The 18,431-nt window shown below is 43.5% G+C and overlaps 1 protein-coding gene across 1 annotated transcript in view; it reads right to left on the bottom strand.

Annotated features, from left to right (window-relative positions):
* The window catches only part of LOC136645156 (kalirin), a 250,046-nt gene that overhangs the window by 89,374 nt on the left and 142,241 nt on the right, over nt 1-18,431 (bottom strand). The window contains exon 11 of the mRNA XM_066621402.1: nt 4,328-4,519. Coding sequence (XP_066477499.1) covers nt 4,328-4,519 — 192 coding nt within the window. The remainder of the gene's footprint in view (nt 1-4,327; nt 4,520-18,431) is intronic.

Here is an 18,431-nt window from a genome sequence, read left to right as displayed (position 1 = left end):
CGTCTGAGCCAAGGCTTTAAACATGCTAATACCAGTCTTCTCCCTAAGAAGTGTGGCTGTGCACCTCTCAACCGATATTCGCTCAGCTTGGAGTTCAGTTGAGGCAGAAGTTAGAGATGACATGATGACATCATTACCAACCATTGGGAAGATGGGAGGGCTCCGCACAGTGGTGCTAGTTCTTAGAGCCTGAGAAAACTATCCCTCTGGCATACCAGAGTCCTTAAAAACACACACAAACAGATCCTAGCATGGCACAGGGACATGCAATGGGACACTCTGCCACTCCCTTGGTGGACCAGAGAATATCAGGCATAGAAGATGGATGTAGGACACCCTGGTGATGTCTCAGGTTGTGCTACACAGACCTTCCACATATTTTCAGAATGAGTCTGAGATCAGCTAGAGAGCAGCTGGTTCTGCCCTACTCCAGAAATAGACCCGAACTAGCCATAAACAGTGATTCAGACCCAGGTTATGGTTGAGATGAAAGTCCACCCTTTCCCTCAATGCTGACTAGGCATTCCTGCAAGAAACATAACAACCAGATACCATTAGTCCTTAAAGCTGGATCTGGACAAAGATTATTTGTACAGGCACCAAAAAATATATGCAAGTAGTGTCCTTGCCTATACTAAAGAGTTTGTTGTGCCTAAAATCTGACGATGTTTCTAAATTCCACATGGACCAGACTGATACAGTTATGTCTAATCAATCCTGAAGGCAAATGTGCTTAAGGTGGCTATATTCGCATCCAGGAGCATGCCAAGTTCTAAGGATATATTCCACCCAATATTGTGAAAACAGTGTTACTGGAGGGTCAGTCGCTCATAAACTGTAGCTCTGCTCCTTTTCAGAATGACTGGCAAAGACATGTTCCCATTTTCAATATTTTAATTTGTCTGTCTTCATGAATCTGGAGCCAATTATAAGCAGAAACTGTCAAGGACAAGCCAAATTCTTTGTTCCTTTTACAAATCAGTGCCAAAACAGTTACCCCAGATTTTTAACTGGTCTAAGCTGGCAGCAGAATGTGCACCTCTAAAAAAAAAAAAAAGGCAGGCACCCTACACTGAAAAGGAAGTGATTTATTAGACTGCCTGGAAGGAACCATGAAGTTCCCACCCTTTTCTCTGCCTTGAAGCATTCCACAAATCCTTAGTCAAGGGAAGTAAATTTTCCAACAGCTACATGTTTTCTCTGTGGTGTGCATCAACAACTGCTAAACATGACACAGGACTTAACCCTGACAGACATCTTCAAGTGCTTTGCATGACTTCCTCATCACTCCTCCAGAATCTCACAAGTAAATAATTTGTGACAACTCTGAATCATTCTGTGAAAACTTTGTAAGAATTAAACAAAAGGTTTCTACCTTGTTTTTTTTGAGAGTATATGAGAGTCCTACAAAATTTATCAGCTTCACAAAACATTGCTCTAATTTTTGCCAGGTTATTCAAGTTCCAACTTAACAGTGGCTCTTGATGAAAATAACACACAGGTTACTGGCACAATGTTGTAGTATACTATTGCATACCACTGCTATGCAGGTGGCCATTGCTCAATTGCATATTTTGCACGCGTGATGGTCTATTCAATTCAGATGATACAGGAACTGTCTCTTGTAGGTGGCTGGGTTTTTACCCCCTCTTGTTCTTCTGAAGTTCACAGATGGCAGAAATTTTATTCTAGTAGCATATTGGGTTCCTCTAAACGACAGTAGGATGTGCTGCCAGTTTTCTAATCCCTGGAACAATATTTTACATCTAGATAGCAAACAACCCTTCATCCCAAATAACCTTTCCAGGGCTAAAATAGAATGCCTCTGGGATCACACAAGATAACAAGATACCTGTATCCTGTTGCCACTCTCTTGCATCTGGCTTTCAGAGATAGGATACCTCTAAAACCTGGAGGTTGCATACACAGGTAAACGTCGCTTAACGACAGGGATATGTTCTGAGCAACACTTCCTTAGGTGGTTTTATTGTTGGGCAAACATTCTTAGTGCACAGCACTGTGTCTTGAGACAATTTGGTGGAGCCTCTTGGTCTTGGCTACAAATCAGTACAAACTTCCATTATAATCTTATGGGACCACTGTCATATATGCATCATTGGCTGGAATGCTGCTATGAGCCGCATACCTGTAGTCATCACGGCTCGTAATGTGTGATGGACTCTTCCTCACAAATCTGTCCAATCTCCTTTTAAAGGCATCTAGGCCAGGTGCCATCACAATATCCTGTGGCAAGGAGTTCCATAGATTACTCACTGGCTAAAGAAATATTTCCTTTTGTCTGTTCTAACTCTCCTGCCATTCACTTTTAGTGGAAGTTCCTGGTTCTGGAGTTGTAAAAAAATAACTTCCCTCTATCCACTCTTTCCATCCCATGAATAATTTTATATGTCTCATAGCACAATCCTAATCTTGGGGTGTGCCACACAACTGCTACGCTAGCCTACGGTGTCACAAACATGCCGTAAAGCACATTGTGACATCTGGACAGTAAGCAGTGCCGGCAGAAGCCATCCCACCAGTGTTGGATCTGGAAGGAGTGCCTGACAAAGCAAGTAAGCTCCTGCTGGGTGGCACAGGAATGGTGGAGGGGTATAATGTGGTAGGTGAGGGTGGACTGGGCCCAGGAGGGGGGCGAGATTGGTGGCACTGGTGCTTGCCGAATCCTATTCTCCCTTCTGGGCCTGAAAGCTGAACATAGGGTTGCTAAGACTTGTGCCAGCGATTTTGCTGGTGGATATCCAAATAGTCCCTTTGCGCAGGCTGGGGCTTTACGCAGGTAAGAGCACAAATGTCCTATCACCCCAAGGAGACCCAGCCTGCTCCTTTCTAATACTGTTCACGTTGTGGGCCATTTGCTTGATCCAAAAGCTGAATCATAACTCTGGAAGAAATTTTCACTAACATGTATCTTGCTATGTAAAATTTTAAGAAATTTCCTAGTTCAGTTCATTTGCAATCTCCAGGTGGTCATGTTTCACCTACCTAGAATCTTCAGTCTGAACTAAACATCAGAAGCAAGATTGCTACAGAGCAAGGGTTAGGGTTCCTAACCCAGAGCAAGAAATCCTGCTGGAATAGTCTTTGGAGAAGAAGTGCACATATTTCCTAATAATAGTTATGAGCATGTACACATTCCTCAAAAACCAATTGCATATGCTTATGGACTAGCTTAATCGAAGTATACGGGCAGACCCTCCAAAGCCAATGGAGAGTTACTTGAATAATCCTATTACTGTATACTGTCCACCAAGTTCCACGCATGACTAAAAGCCCTTCATATCACTAAACATACCACTGAGATGCTGAAAATAAAGATTCACGCGTGCTCTGCAGACCAGTTCCTTTACACCACTTTATCTGCAACCTACAATGTTTGTTTGTTCAGGCTCCCTCAACTCTGCTAAAGCTTATTCTAAACTACTTGTTTGTAGTATATAATTCAGCTAATACTGGCAAAGCCTTCAGCTTCTGCAAGTGTCTTTATGGATCAAATGTACTATGGCACACAGATGCTACAGTGCATGAAAAAACAATGATTCAGATTAATCCTTCTTCCCCACAGAATAAAACTTATCTTCTGAAAGCCCACATTGCTAAATAGCCTTTAGTCTGAAGGGAAAAAAATGTGAAGTATGTTTTAATTGCACCCCTGGGGCCTCCAATTTCAACGCCCTGTCCTCTGTGTGTCTGCTGTGAGAGCATCTTATCTTTGTGCATTTTTCACGTGAAACAGCATTTAGTCTGGTTCTGAGTGAGTACTGAAAACCACATGGGGACCCGTATTTTAAACCCATTTCAAATAGCCTGGAAACTAAAACTAGCTCCAAAGATTAGCTGAAATATTTCACAAGAAACATACTAGAAATAGCAAAATGTAACTTCATTAAAAGAAAACCCTTAAGGAATGTTTATGACACGTGATGTTGGATGGTGCCATTATGATTGATATTGTTCTTAAAAGATCTTCAACATGACAAAACATACATTCCACTTTATCAGTATTTAATTATTCTAAGCTAGTGAATTTATTACGATATTACTGTTAACTTACACACACACACATTCTGTAATTCTATATTGCTTCCACTCTTTCTAGGAGTTAAAACAGTCAAATTAAATGAGAAGGTGGTTTGGCATTAGCAGTTTGCAAAACATCCAATTTGCTCACGTTTTCTGAATTTTAACAATGTGCATTCCACATTCAGCCTAGTGTGCCTTGGGCGTAATAAAAACATTCTGCGTGCTGCAGACTTTGCAACACAGGCCCAATGTTATCAGAAGTCCCATCACACTGCAAACATCTTACCTCTTTGGTATGAGTGTGGAAAGAGACGGACATGTCCAAAAGAAGTTTCCTCTGTTCAACTCTTCTGACAAAGTCCTGAATCCGCACTTCCAGATGCCTTGCTGCTTTGTAGATCTCTTCAGGGTCACACTCCCCGGTCTGAGCCAACTGCTCAGCAGCTTCCAGTAGCTTGTCGGCATTCGTGTAGGTATTCTGACAGGGAGCAAAGCAAGGAATAAGACATTAGTCACATAGCAGAGGCAATTAAGCCTCCAATACAAGTGTTTACACTTTCAAAATGCAGGAGTTGAAACTAGCATCTTGAAACAACAGCAGCGATTCCAACAGATGCTCTTTGCAAGAGGAGCTAACAAAAACCCACATAGACTAATCTCTAAACAGGCATGAAGCAGCTTCTCATTTGAAACACACACCCCCTCCGCAGCTAGCTTGTCTGACAGATTAGAAGGCTGAGCATTCACTTATTTCCGCAGTCCCTGGAATCTCAGGTTGTCGTAAAGAAGCAACTTAGAGTTACCCACTTTGGAGGGAAAAAGCAGCCTCCTGTGAGATATTTCACAATGCATGGACTGTGTATGGTTGACATGCTGCAGCATGTAAACCACAACTTGAGAACACTGCTTCTGCACACACAAATATGGGTCTTTCACTGGCTACTGCGTATTATCTAGGAAACTATGCTATCCTGTAGGCTTCTGGTTCCATCCAGTGCAGTGGCAAACGTTTAGGTCGCATGAAAATCATCAGGACTTGACAGTGTGTTTACCTGCAAGGTGGATTATTTTCAATTCATAAATCTTTCCCATTTATCTGGGATGGAGGAACTGAAGCTCACTGGAACAGCATCTGCTTCGCATGCTGAAGGTCCCAAGCTCAATCCCCAGAGAGGGCAGAGAAAAATTCCTATCCGAAACCTTGGAGAACTGCTATCAGTTAGTAGCACTAATACTGAAGGTCCAATCTTAAGACAGGGCACTGCCTTTGGCCCATGTGCTGCCCTGGCAATGGCTGTCACAAAAGTGCTATAAGGTACTTCATGGCAGCCAGGAGAGGAATGGTGCTGGTGGAAAAGCCAGCACCAGTCAGTGCTGGTACTCCAAACTGAAGAGACTACCAGCAGCAGCAACAAATGGTAAGTTCCCCACTAGGTAAGTTCCTGGGTGGGGGAAGGGCAGTGGGGAGGGATGAAACAGGGCAAGGGGAGGATGGTCCAGGAGGCGGGTGGCAGTCCCCCCTGGGAGGGGGCAGGAATGGCAGCGGAGGCTGCCACCCAATCTTAACCCCCCTCCTGTGTCTGAAAACCCTGCCCGGGCTACTTACATCTGCACCAGTGAAACTGCTGGTGCAGATTCGAGTAGAAACATATGGGCTGTGGGGTCACTAAATAAGATAAAGGAACCAATTTTCCCTTACCCAGAGGAGACCTCTGGCTGGTTCAGCATCGCTGTACTGCAGGGTGGGTGAACAGCATAGGATTAGGATGCAAGCCAGGTGTACCAATGGTCTGATTCAGTAAGGTATCTTCCTAAACATGGCCACAGGGACTACAATATGCATATGGAGGTTCATCAAGCAAGAAACATTCCAACCCTAAAAACATCAGGAAAGGCTCAACATGTGCATTTGCATTTCATGCACAGAACATTACCTGACAATTATAGGAAAGGCAGCAATTCCCTGCATGTATAGAAATCTGTGGTTGGCAGAGCCTCACAAATTCTGTATTCGAGTCAAAGCCAATTTCTTATTTTTCATTGCTATGCATTCCATATTCAACCCAAAACAAACAATGGTCATTATACTGAACATTTCTATCTAAAGGACAATCACCCAAAGTGAACTACCAGCAAGGACCAAATATGTCATCAAAACTTGATGGAACTTGGAAATTTGAAATTCCAAACATAAAATCACATTTTGAATCTTATTTTTAGTTTTAGAATTACATGTGACACTATCCAGACAAAAGTGGAGTCTGTTTAACATCCTAATGTTGCGGGTTCCGTCAAATAAACTTAAAATAGTGCTCAGGAAGAATGAAGGATGAAGGAAAAATATGTAGTTCAAAACCACAGATTCAAAGTACTGTATTAAATGTAATTAGTTCAAATTTGTGTTTCAGTTCAGTGTAGAAATCTTGTACTAAGCACAGCCTGAGAATATTGACCTAGGTTCTGCTTAGAATTTGAGCATAAGAGTTTGCTTCAGATTTGATATATTTAAGCAGAGTTTACTTTGGGTGTGGAAAACTATGCTGAATGGAGATGTTCCATGAATACAATTTATGGAATTTGTCAGAATTGATATGTTGTGATTTTCAAAATATAAACTAGACCCTTACATGTGATTATGAAGTGCAGGTATTAGAAAGTTAATAGAATAAAATGCTTTGACTGATGTGACATCAAATTTACCACACCCTGGTTTTGTGTTTTTTTAATTACTATTTAAACCAGAGGTTCTCAAACTAGGGCGTCATGATGCTCCAGTCTGAGGAGCTGTCTTTGCCCCTTTAAGAGGTGGGGAGGGGGAAACTGCAGTGATACAATCCCCAGGATTGCACTGCTGCAAGGGGTGACAGGGGCTTCATTTTACTCACCACCAATGGCATGCGGAGTTCCCCACGGAAGCCTCTTCAGGGCTCCCCAAGCATTGGAAAACCTAAAAATAAAGATCACGAGTCACTTCCGGTTTCATGATCGAAAACTGGAAGTGGGTCGCAATCTTTATTTTTATATTTTCCGAAGCTTGGGGAATCCCATGGAGGCTTCAGCGGGGCTCCAAGAAACCCTGGGAGGCTGCTGCTGCTGCAGTAAAATGAAGCCCCTATTGCTCCTGGCATTTCTCTGTTCCCTGCAAAGATTTACGGAAGCTCCCAAACTCCTAGAGAGTTTGGGAACCACTGATTTAAACAACTGCATTTGGAAGGCCAATCAAGACTGGTTTTGCAGCTTGTGTGGAGGGAGGACTTTGCCCACTGTCACCAATGGAAGCTTCCCTACTCCCTCTACCACTCCACTCCTCAGTGGGAGTTTATTGTTTAAAGAGTTGCGGGCTTGCTCTCTTCTACTTTTACTAGACCTGCTGCTTGACTTCTTTTCCTGTCTTGTTGGTTCTATCTATATAGCAATGGCAGCAGTTCTCTCTATGTTCAAATAAAGCTCTTAATAAATTCAGTTTTGCTGTCTGTGTCTCTCTTTAATTCCTTCTGCTCTGCTACTAAAGAAAACCTTCCTTTGGTGCTGAGGTCTCTACCATTCACAGATGATACTTATAATGCAAACAAATAATATGCATTTGGCCCTCTGATGCCACATTTTCTCCATGTCTAAGAATTCATCATAAGGTGAACCTGATGACTGAGCAAGATTGCATGCAGCCAGTATTTTAGTTTTCTATCTTTTAGTTTTGAAATAGTACCTTCTAGTTTTTTCACAGGGCTTGCAGAATTCAACAGGTTTTTACCTACTAAATCACGGTTTTCATTTCTGGTTTTCCAAGTGATCCTTGAGAACGAGACCCCGTACATGTAGAAGTTCACCTAGTGCATTCTGGGATATTATTCACTTATCCAGAAAAGCACTCTTGTATGCACATCACCAGATTTACAGAACAAATGCTGTTCTGTATCAATCTCAAAACGCCAGAGTTTTCAATCTCAGGAGATATCAATCTCAAAACTCCAGAGATGAGCTGAAATGGGGGTGGTTCAACAAAAAAAATTCCCCTATGAAATGCACACCCTGGTTTTGGCAATTGTTTAGGGTGGTCAGGAAACAAGATGAAAATGTTCACTCATTCAGAGCAATCATGTGTTCAAGGCAAGAAGCCTTGCCTTCACTCTGAGATGAGTTAGTGATGTCATCATCTAGTCATTATGTCATCATATGTTTAGTTAACAAGGTCTTGCCAGAATGAGGACAATTCTTCTTGTTCTGTCTCCTCCCTGATTTGGCTTTGTGACACTATCACCAGTCAAATCTGGTTAACTGCATAAGAAGGTAAGCAAAAAGAGTCTGTGAAACTCTACCCCTCCCACCTCCTGAAGCTCCCCTGTTGCCTTTAAATTTTTTGTGGGTGAAAATGTGGCACAGTTACATTTACTTATTCTACTAGTATCCTGCCTTTCTCCTGAAAGGGTACCCAAGACAGCTTCCAAAAACTATTAAAAATATCTATAATATAAAACTGCACTGTATACAATATCAAACAAAATGAAATAAAAAATTATACTGTGTTAAGAACTAGCCAGCACCTATCAATCAGAACAACAATGCAGGACAAGAACATATAATAAACAATAGATAATCAATAAATAATGAAAATCACAATAAAACCAGAAAAAATGTACACCAAAAGACACCTTGCTGAGGTCAGAAGGCTTTTTGAAAGAAGGTCTTTTAGACCTTGTCAGAAAGCTTCTTAGGAGGGAGCAGTCTTAAATCAAAGGAGAGGGAATTCCATAGGACACGCCACTACCAAGAAGGCCCTGTTTCTAGCCACTCCCCCAAATCTCTATCAGTGGTGGTGTATCCAAAAGGGTTGGATACCTGATTGGAAACTCTGATTGTCAAAGAGGAGGGGTTGGATTATACAGAAGAAACCCCAAAATACTTGCTTCCCACTGCATGCCCTTAGCTATGCCACTGTCCCAAAATGTTCTTCATTATGCTACTTATTTGTTACAGGATAAATCTGATGTGTATAGCTTCCTACATAAGGAAGGCACCTAAAAAAAACACTCTATAAAATAATACCTTTACTTGTTTTGCATTTGACCTCTTTCCATTTTTCACAATTTATGTTCTTTTTGCTAAACCAAAAAAGGCGAAAGCCCTTGAAATTCGTAAGTTAAACAGCAGCAGCTTACCATTTACAGCACAAAACCAATTTTCCATCTCAAATTTCTTAATAACCTTTCTGTGATAATCTATGTATAATCACCTTTCGAAACTGATAAAACATGCCATCACAAGAACAGGAAACTGACTACAGGCTGCAAAATGTCTAATTCATTAATGTTCGCATAAGTAATTAATTTTTTGTGAAAGAACTAGCAGGGTATAATTTAGCTTCTTCACTTCTAAGAAAAGAAATGGCAGACTAAATTATGCAAAAGGTTGGAGGGGGATAAATGCATCGGAGGCTACCGAGTCAGAAGTATTTATTTACTTGACCATATTGTAGTATTAATAAGATATGCTTTATTACTAGATTCATCAAACATTGACTATTTCTAATTAAAAAAGACTAGATACTGCTTATGAAATTAATACTGTTATTAATTAATTTGATTATTCCTAATTAGAAAAGAGATACTGTTTATGAAATTAACAATTGGATACTGAAGGGGAAGAAGAGATCTCAAACCGTGCAGTGGTTTGTAGGTTGATTGTGGTGAGTTGTGGCAGTGATTGTGGTGAGTTGGTACAGTATGATCTCACCCACTCCCTGGCAATGTTTGGTTCAGAGCTGTGTGCTAAAGAAACCACCACACTGTTATACAGTAATTTGGTGGGACATAGTCTGCTTTGCTTACTGTGTTCAGCTAACAGCAGTGCCCTGACAGTGAAAAAGAACATAGAACATAAGAGCCCCGCTGGATCAGGTCAAAGGCCCAGCTAGTCGAGCTTCCTATATCTCACAATGGCCAACCTTCAGGGAGCACACAAGACAACAAGACACAACCTGCATCCTGGTGCCCTCCCTTGCATCAGGCAATCAGAGGCAGCCTACCTCTAAAACCAGGAACTTGCACATACCTACCATGACTTGTAACCCGTAAAGGACTTTTCTCCAGAAATTTGTCCAATTCTCTCTTAAAGGCATCTAAGCAAGATGCCATCACTACTTCCTGTGGCAAGGAGTTTCACAGACTAATTGCATGTCAGGTAAAGAAATATTTTCTTTTGTCTGTCCTAACTCTCCCAACACCCAATTTTAGTGGATGTTCCCTGGTTCTGGTGTTATGTGAGAGGGGGGAAAAGCATCACTCTATCCACTCTGGACACTGTATCCCACCAGATTTCAGTAGTGTGTCCTGCAGGGTGAAATCTGCCTCCCTAACTATGAGGGAGGCAGTATCTGTTTTTGGCCCAGTTCTTAACATAAACTAGGACGAAAAGCACACGTTAGACTTGGAAGGTTGACTCGGTCTTTGCCCCTTGTCGCCCATGCTCAGTCCAGAGAACTGGTCTGCACGGACAGAGATTTAGCCCAAGAAGAGGAACTGCTGGCACAATCGTAAGGTCTCCTCGCATCAGCAGAGTGCACAGTCTGCTGTCACAGACTATCACAAAAGCACTGTAAAGTGCTTTGCAATAGCATAGGAGTTAGTGGCACCAGCAGAAAGGCCTGCGTCAGCCTGCGAATGCAAGTGTAAGGAACACTGCATGCTGGTGCAGATAAGGCCCACGCCAGACAGCAGAGGAGAGGGGGAGGCAGCAACCAGGGTGGATCGGGCTCACGATGGGATCAACTACACTGGCACACCCTGTATCCTATCCCCCACCCTGAGTGAGATCCACAACCAAGGGCCCACTCAAACTTATGCTGATGAATTAGCAGGTGCAGGTCCAAGCAGACCCGTTACTGCAGCTGGGCCTTTCACCAGGACAAAGGGACAAATGTTCCCTTATTCTGAGGATATCTCCAGGCTGCAAAATTCCCCTGCAGGATGCAGAGCAAACCATGGCGCTGCTGCATCAGTACAAGGGAATTTAGTTAAGATTGGGCTGCCTATTACTAGGGAAAGCTGCTGTGACATTTGGGATAAGGGCTAAGGAAACAGACCTCCCTATTCCCCTAACCCAGGGGTGCCCAAACCCCGGCCCGGGGGCCACTTGCGGCCCTCAGGGGCTCCCAATCTGGCCCGCAGGGAGCCCCCAGTCTCCAATGAGCCTCTGGCCCTCCAGAGACTTGCTGGAGCCCATGCTGGCCGACGCAACTGCTCTCAGTATGAGGATGACTGTTCAACCTCTCACCTGAGCTGTGGGACGAGGGCTCCCTTGACTACTTGCTATTTCACTTCTGTGATGCAGCAGTGGCAGCAAACAAAAGGCCGGCCTTGCTTTGTGCAAGGCCTTTTATAGGCCTCGAGCTACTGCAAGACCTTCATTCATTCATATAAGTTGCATCTCTAATATATTCATTTATGTAAATTTATTCAAATTTTAAATGTAATTTAATTCTTTTTTCCCCCTGGCCCCCAACACAGAGTCAGAAAGATTATGTGGTCCTCCTGCCAAAATGTTTGGACACCCCTGCCCTAACCAATGCATTTGACAGGCATTTCCTTGGTGAATTTAGTGAATAAACAAACATATGAAGCTATCTTATGCGATGTCTGACCACTGATTCATCTAGCTCAGGATCCTCTCCACAGATTAGCAACAGCTTTCCAGGGCTTCAGCCAAGGTCTTGTCCAGCCCTATCTGGATATCCAAGGACCTAGAACTTCTGTATACAATGGGTCTAGATGTAACAAGGAGCAACAGGTTAATACTGCCCTCATCAAGAGAATGAAAGAAGTATTGACCCTTTCTAATCCTCCAATTTTCAACTTCACTGGGGAGAGAGAAGCACGTTCACTTGCTGTCAGAGTATTTTGACCTCCTTCCCTGCAAGGCTCAAGGAATCTTGAAGAGAGCCTTTTTGAACACATAAAGCAGCTTTATACTGAGTCAGATTATTGGTTTATCTAGTTCAGTACTGTCTATATAGTAACTGCCAAGAACTCACCAGCATTTCAGAGAAGAGTCTTTCTCCACACACTGTACCTGGGTCTTTCACATGAAAGCAAGTACTTTACTACTGAGCTACAGCCCCTCCCCTAGTACTTTCAACAGATGAGAGGAAGAAGCAATATAGAAACAGTGGGGAGGGAGTTTCATGCAGTGAATCAGTACAGTACTTCTTTACTCTTCGTTTCTTATACAGATCAGTCCATGAAATTAGAGGGAAAAGCATGCACATGTTAACTGGGTGAGAGTCAGTGTGTCATGGAAATACGGTTAGTTGTATTGTGTGCAGCCAACAGATATGGCAAGTATGTGAATCAGGTAACACAAAAGGTAAGCAACTAAAGGACTTGTTCTGGGTATCAACATTGTTGTGGTAATCAAGTGTAATACAGTCCCTTCCACACCCTGGTATCGAAGAAGGAAAAAATTTCCTTAAAAAATTCTTCTATTTTGTTTGCTTGTTTGTTTTTAATCACACTGAAGTTTGCCAAATGTGGGTTTTTGTTGCGTTTTGTACTAAACAGAGTCAAGTTTGTGCGTAATCACTGAGGGAATAAAGCTTTTGTAGTTCAGAAAGAAAATGCCAAATAACAAAGTGTGCTTGATAAGCTATTGTGTGGTTGTCATGTTTGTTAAATTAAAATGGTCACAGACATGTTGGAAGACAAAAATCCCATAACGTATGCAGCAGCACGAATCAGAAATTCCCACTCCCAGTTCTACATGCAAATTCTGCAAAATTATACCAAGCACTTTCTTGTGAAACAGTATGTTTTTGAAACTGCATTATGTACGAAATCTGCAGAGGAGTCAAATGTCTTTGCTTGAACTTGCATACTTTTCCTTGAGTTGGGGAAACTGCTAATAACTGTAAGGCTGTGCCCACATCGTATTTTGTTTAATTTCATGTTGAGTGCCTCACTGGTTCTAGAAAACATTGCTGTGCTTCCCATATAAGCATGCTTCTTCTTCCCAGAACTTCATGCTCAAGGTTCTAAATACTGGCAATAGCATCCATGCATCCTAAATCTATGCGTCCTAGTTTCATGCATTGTACTGAAAAAGAGAGAAAGATGCAGAACTGTAATGATAGGTGGTTTCTGGAAGCAGGAAATAGACAGATTTTTAGCTTTTGCTAGCAAGAAAACTAACAAGGTGCCCAAACAAAGGATGAAGGCGTCTGAAGGAAGTGCTGCATTTTGCCAGTGGCTACCTTCTCCTAGTCAGGCAATGCTTTGCTAAACTGGGTTGAGAAGGAAACCATTGGTTCAGCCTTTTAGAGAGGCAGCCGTATTTCTAAATGCAGGGATAGTGCCATCTGCAGGACTAAACATGCAAACCCCAATCTCCATCTCTTCGGCCCATTCTGCAGTTATTTTAACACCATAAGGAACATGCAGCATTTGAGTTGCGTACAACACATACTATCTAATACTAAATTTCATGCAACCTTATCTACAGACTGTTCCCCCTATACTACTATATATGGGATTAGGACTGGATATGGATATACCAACAACTACACTGTGCATTAGCACAAAACACACTGGCAAAATGTGTTACAGCAAATTAGAGTGGTGTCTAGACGCATGAAGTAATTTATTCAACATCTTCCAATGACATTACAACAGGGAAATGCATTGGTGCAGACGTGTAGGGATTGCAGTAGTTCTATGCGGTTTAAATGTTTGCTTGTTCTTGCACCAACAGAGGTTTGTCCAAAAGAAAGTGCCTTAAATTATTGTACTCAGTCTCTGGATTTTAGAAATGAGGGACAGATGTCCTATAAGGCTACATGCAGCACAATTTGCTTAGAGGGGTTAAATACATTCCATGTTGTAAGCACATCAAACCCCTACAATCTATGTGCATTGGGGGGAGGGAGTTTAACTTTCTTCTCAGCCATACGCATTCCAATAGCTGACAAGACAACTACATGACTAGCAGAAACACTACAGTTGCACAGATGACTAAGGGTCCAATCCTGAACTCTCTCAGTGCTGATACTGAGTTCCAGAACCGCACTGGGTGCTGTAATCATGCTGCAAGGCATGTCTGCAGCACCGGAGAGGAGAGGACGCCAGATCTGAGCCAGCGCCAGTCAGCATTGAGCCTCAGTGCCATGTGGACGGTTGGCTGGTGCCCAGCAGCACCGACTGGAGGTAAGTAGTTTGGGGGCAGGGGGAGGTGGGGAGTGGGCAGAATGGGGCATGGGGAGAGTGGGGCAGGGGAGGAACCAGGGTTGAAGGGAGGTGGAAACAGCAGAGCAGAACTGCTGGATCCTGAACCCCATGTCGGGTCAGAAGGCCATGTCGGGTCAGACTTGAGTCTCTCAAGTCTGTGCCAGCAAAACAATGCACACAGACTTGAGAAGCCCCATTGTGGGGCTTGGCATTTTCCCCAGGGGAAGGAGACAAATGTCCCCTTTCCCTGAGGAGACCTCTGGCGGCCTTGACAGTACCAATGGATGCAGTGGTAGCTGTTTTCGCAGTGCTGAACTCAGTGGAGCCATCAACGTCACGATTGGGCTGCTTTGCTCTTATCTAGATGGGGTCTCTCATGAGAACAAGCCCCTGCTTTTGTGGGTGACAGAAAGTAGGGCCGTATTTGATTGAACCTGAATCATGACCTGAGTAGTGAGGAGAAGCTGGAACATGAAATACTCTGTTGATTTGGCAAGGATGGACGGCCAGGCTCCTAATATCTATATCAGGTCTGGTCAATCCAGAGGCATCATACCGCATGACAACTATGGAGTTGAACAACCCTTCTGCATCTGAAGATGGTTCAAAGGCCTGAGGCACATGTTCCAGAACACTGCAGAAGCATGTCTTAACTTTTCTAATTCCTGGTGCAACGGGAGCAATGGAGCAAGAAAATTCATGTTGCCATTTCAGTGCAGGGGATATATTTGTATGGCAAGGTTCACAGCAAAGTTCAACAAACCGAAGTATATTTTTCCAAGACAAATTCTGGGAATGGTAGTGTATTCTAAGAACATTTCTTGTGGTTACTTTTTACCTCATAATAACCACAGATGTAGGCACTCCAGAAGAGAATCATGCTTTCCTTGCCCTCCCTAAATGGTGCTTCTGTTTATATTCCTGTGTAAACAACAAACTTTGAAAATTAAGCACAAGGGAGCATGTGGGTGATACAAGAGACTACCATCATGCACTTGGTGGGTGAAAGAGAAATTCCTCCCAGACCACAAGATAAAATAATATACCAACTCAAGAGAGAGTTCTTCAAAAGGAATCCAACATTTGATCAATGATGACCTCTGCACTTTGCTCTTGCTATTACACTCTTCCAAAGCACAGGGTATTATTTTCACAAGCCTTTAACCTTTGATACATTGTGGGAGTCTCTTGGTTTCCCACTAAACATGTCCTGGTGTGCCACACAGCATTCTTAAGCTACATTTCAGACAGACCCCCATAAATTAGTAAAATGAACCTGACATAAATCTATCCAGGGCAAGGCACAAGCCAAGCTGATCCTGGAGATGAAGGGGAATCTGTTCACTAAGGTCCTTAGAAGAAGAGCCACATTTCAATCCAGTACATGGCACCCTGAACCAGTAAAGCAATCTATTATGTAACAAAATGTTTGAGTAGAGGGATGCTATGAAGTCTTCTTTAGATACCTGGGTCTTGTTTAGGAGTTGTTTAAAAAAGAAGAATTCGGAATTTTTAAGCTCCATTTCTCTGTCTTGTATCTGCATATGCAAGAAAGAAGAAAAGGAAATTCATCTAGCTCCCTATTGCTCAAAATAAGCAGATTTAGAGCCCAGTCCTGAGGACTTGCAAGGGAAGCAAGGATCGGGCCCAGGATGGGATGGAGACAGTGGGAGGCTCTGCCGCTGAATCCTAACCTCTGTCCCAGCCCAGGCAGCCTGACACAAGCTTTTGGGTGGGTGCAGTTCTGAGGAGACCCATTGGTGCCTTGTCTGCATTATCCAGGGTAAGGGAACAAATGCTCCCTTACCCCAAGGAGACTGTCCATGCTAGCCCAGCACCCATTGGATCAGGTGGTCACCATTTTGATGCTGCTGCAGCTGTGGGCACCGGGAGACTTAGAATTGGGCTGCCCAATTGTATTGAGCAGGAAAGCCCTTGTGCTCTGGAACTTCCCTGCTAAGATCTTCACTACTTGCCAATGCAAAGCAGGAGAACAGCAGCACATGCAGGAGAATGTCTACCTCCTTTGCTCTACAGCTCCCTCCTTGTATTCTTCACTGCATCAAGTAACAAACCATATATTTTCACTCAGGAACTCCAAACATTCACAATGGTTTTCAAGGGCTACAACATCAGCTTGAATCTCCAACACTGTAAGTACGTGACATTCCTAGATCAGAGTTCACAAGCTTTCACAAATAACAGCCATGCATAAACAAGAGCATTAAAGTAATTTAAAAAGGATGATGGTGGCAATGATAATGTGGAATTTATAAATGTGGATTAAAGAAACCCATATTTCTGAGGTATTCAATCTGTGCATCCCGCCTCCCTAGGGAGGCGTGGCTAGCCGACAGGTAGCCACAGCTGCTCTGCTTTGCTTAGCTCAGCTGCAGGTGCTGCCTCCTGATTTGCTGCTTTTCTGAGGCTGAGAAAGAGGTAGGTGGGGCAGCATGGTGGCGCAGTGTGAAACATGGTGGGGGGAGGTGGGAGAGAAGGCTGGCTGGGTAGCTGCAGAGGTGCTGCATCTCATCATGGAGCTCTCTCCATGTGCAGCCTCGCCCCAAGGACTACATTTCCCAGTGTGCCCCTCACCCTGGGCATCCTGGAATTGGTCAAGGCTGGAGGAGAGGAGAAGAGTGCAGAGGTGCTGCATCTCATCAGCTCAGGGCAAGCTCCTGGCAGGCTTCAAACTGGGAGGGAAGAGCAGCTCAGTGAAGGAGGGAGCCAGCCTGCTCTTAGTGTCCAAATGCCCCAGCCTGCATTCTTCCATCTTGCCTGGGGCGAATGGGGTGGCATCTGCTGGGGTGTATGTGTGTGAGCAGGCCCCATCTACTTTGGGGTGAGTTGTAATCTTGCTCTGTGTGGCTGCAATCCTTTCCACACTTTCCTGGGAGTAAGCCCCATTGACTCAAATGGAACATACTTCTGAGCAGATCTACATAGGCTTGGGGTCTGTGTCAGCTTAATGAAGGATCCTCGCCTTTCTCTTTTTCCTCCCCCTTCAAAAAAGAAAAAAACACCACTCTTGATGGCTTTGTCTCCTAAAATTGATTAAAAATAAAAATACCCATTCCTTTTTAGCCATTCTCCTTTTTCCTCCTGCATCCTTGGGGGGGGGGGGTACTCTGTTGGCTGCTATTGTAAGACAAAAGGCACAATCCTAGCTAGGTCTACTCAGAAGTAAGTCCTATTGTGTTCAATGGGACTTACTCCCAGGAAAGTGAGGTTAGGATTGCAGTCAAACTATCTCTAGGTTTCAATTTGCATCAGTTAGGATTGCAGCCTCTGAGTGCTGAGTGCTGGCAGCTGTTTTTTTTTGTTTCTAGTGTATAATTTTAACACCTTCATCCCCATTTTGGGGGTAACTGAGGTGAGATGTTGTAATGGGGAGCCGTGGCCAATGGCCACAAGGATCAGAGGAGGCGCGAGCCGGAAATGTTCGAGAATCATTGCCATATTTTGTATCCTAAAAATAAAAGACTGGGATCCAGAACAAACATGCAGTAACCCACTTGGAAATCAGTACTTTCCATGGATGTAGTGCACATTTAGATGCAAAACTCACATGGGGTTCCTTCCATGAATTATCCATGACTGTATGTTTTGCCCTTCACAGGGCAAATCGTAGCTTCAGGAAGGAACAATTTAATGCAAAAACTATGGGAGAAGGATAAAACGTAATCTCTCTTCTTGTCTCCTCCCCTGCTACAGTCATGGTTGTTAAGTAAACTTCTAAAAAACAGCAAGACAGCTGATCACAAATCTCCTGATGTCACAACACACTCACTGCTGAACTCTCACTGGCCCATAGATCACTGACAAGTCCCACTATATTCCTTGAGGAGGAGAAGGGCCACAGTTCAGTGGCAGAGCACATACATTGCATGCTCTCAATTAGCCAGATGCCATCACCACATCCTGTGGCATGCACATACATTGATGGCATCTGGCCTAGATGCCTTTAAAAGGGGATTGGACAAATTTGATGCGTATGTGCAACCTCCTGATTTTAGAAATGGGCTATGTCAGATGCAAGGGAGGGCACCAGGATGCAGGTCTCTTGTTATCTGGTGTGCTCCCTGGGGCATTTGGTGGGCCACAGTGAGATACGGAAGCTGGACTAGATGGGCCTGATCCAGCGGGGCTGTTCTTATGTTCTTATGTTCATATGCCTGC

Source organism: Tiliqua scincoides, chromosome 1, assembly GCF_035046505.1.
Source record: "Tiliqua scincoides isolate rTilSci1 chromosome 1, rTilSci1.hap2, whole genome shotgun sequence".
Lineage (NCBI taxonomy): Eukaryota > Metazoa > Chordata > Lepidosauria > Squamata > Scincidae > Tiliqua > Tiliqua scincoides.
The sequence above is the reverse complement of the archived record's forward strand: the minus strand, read 5'-3'. Positions and strand labels throughout refer to the sequence as shown.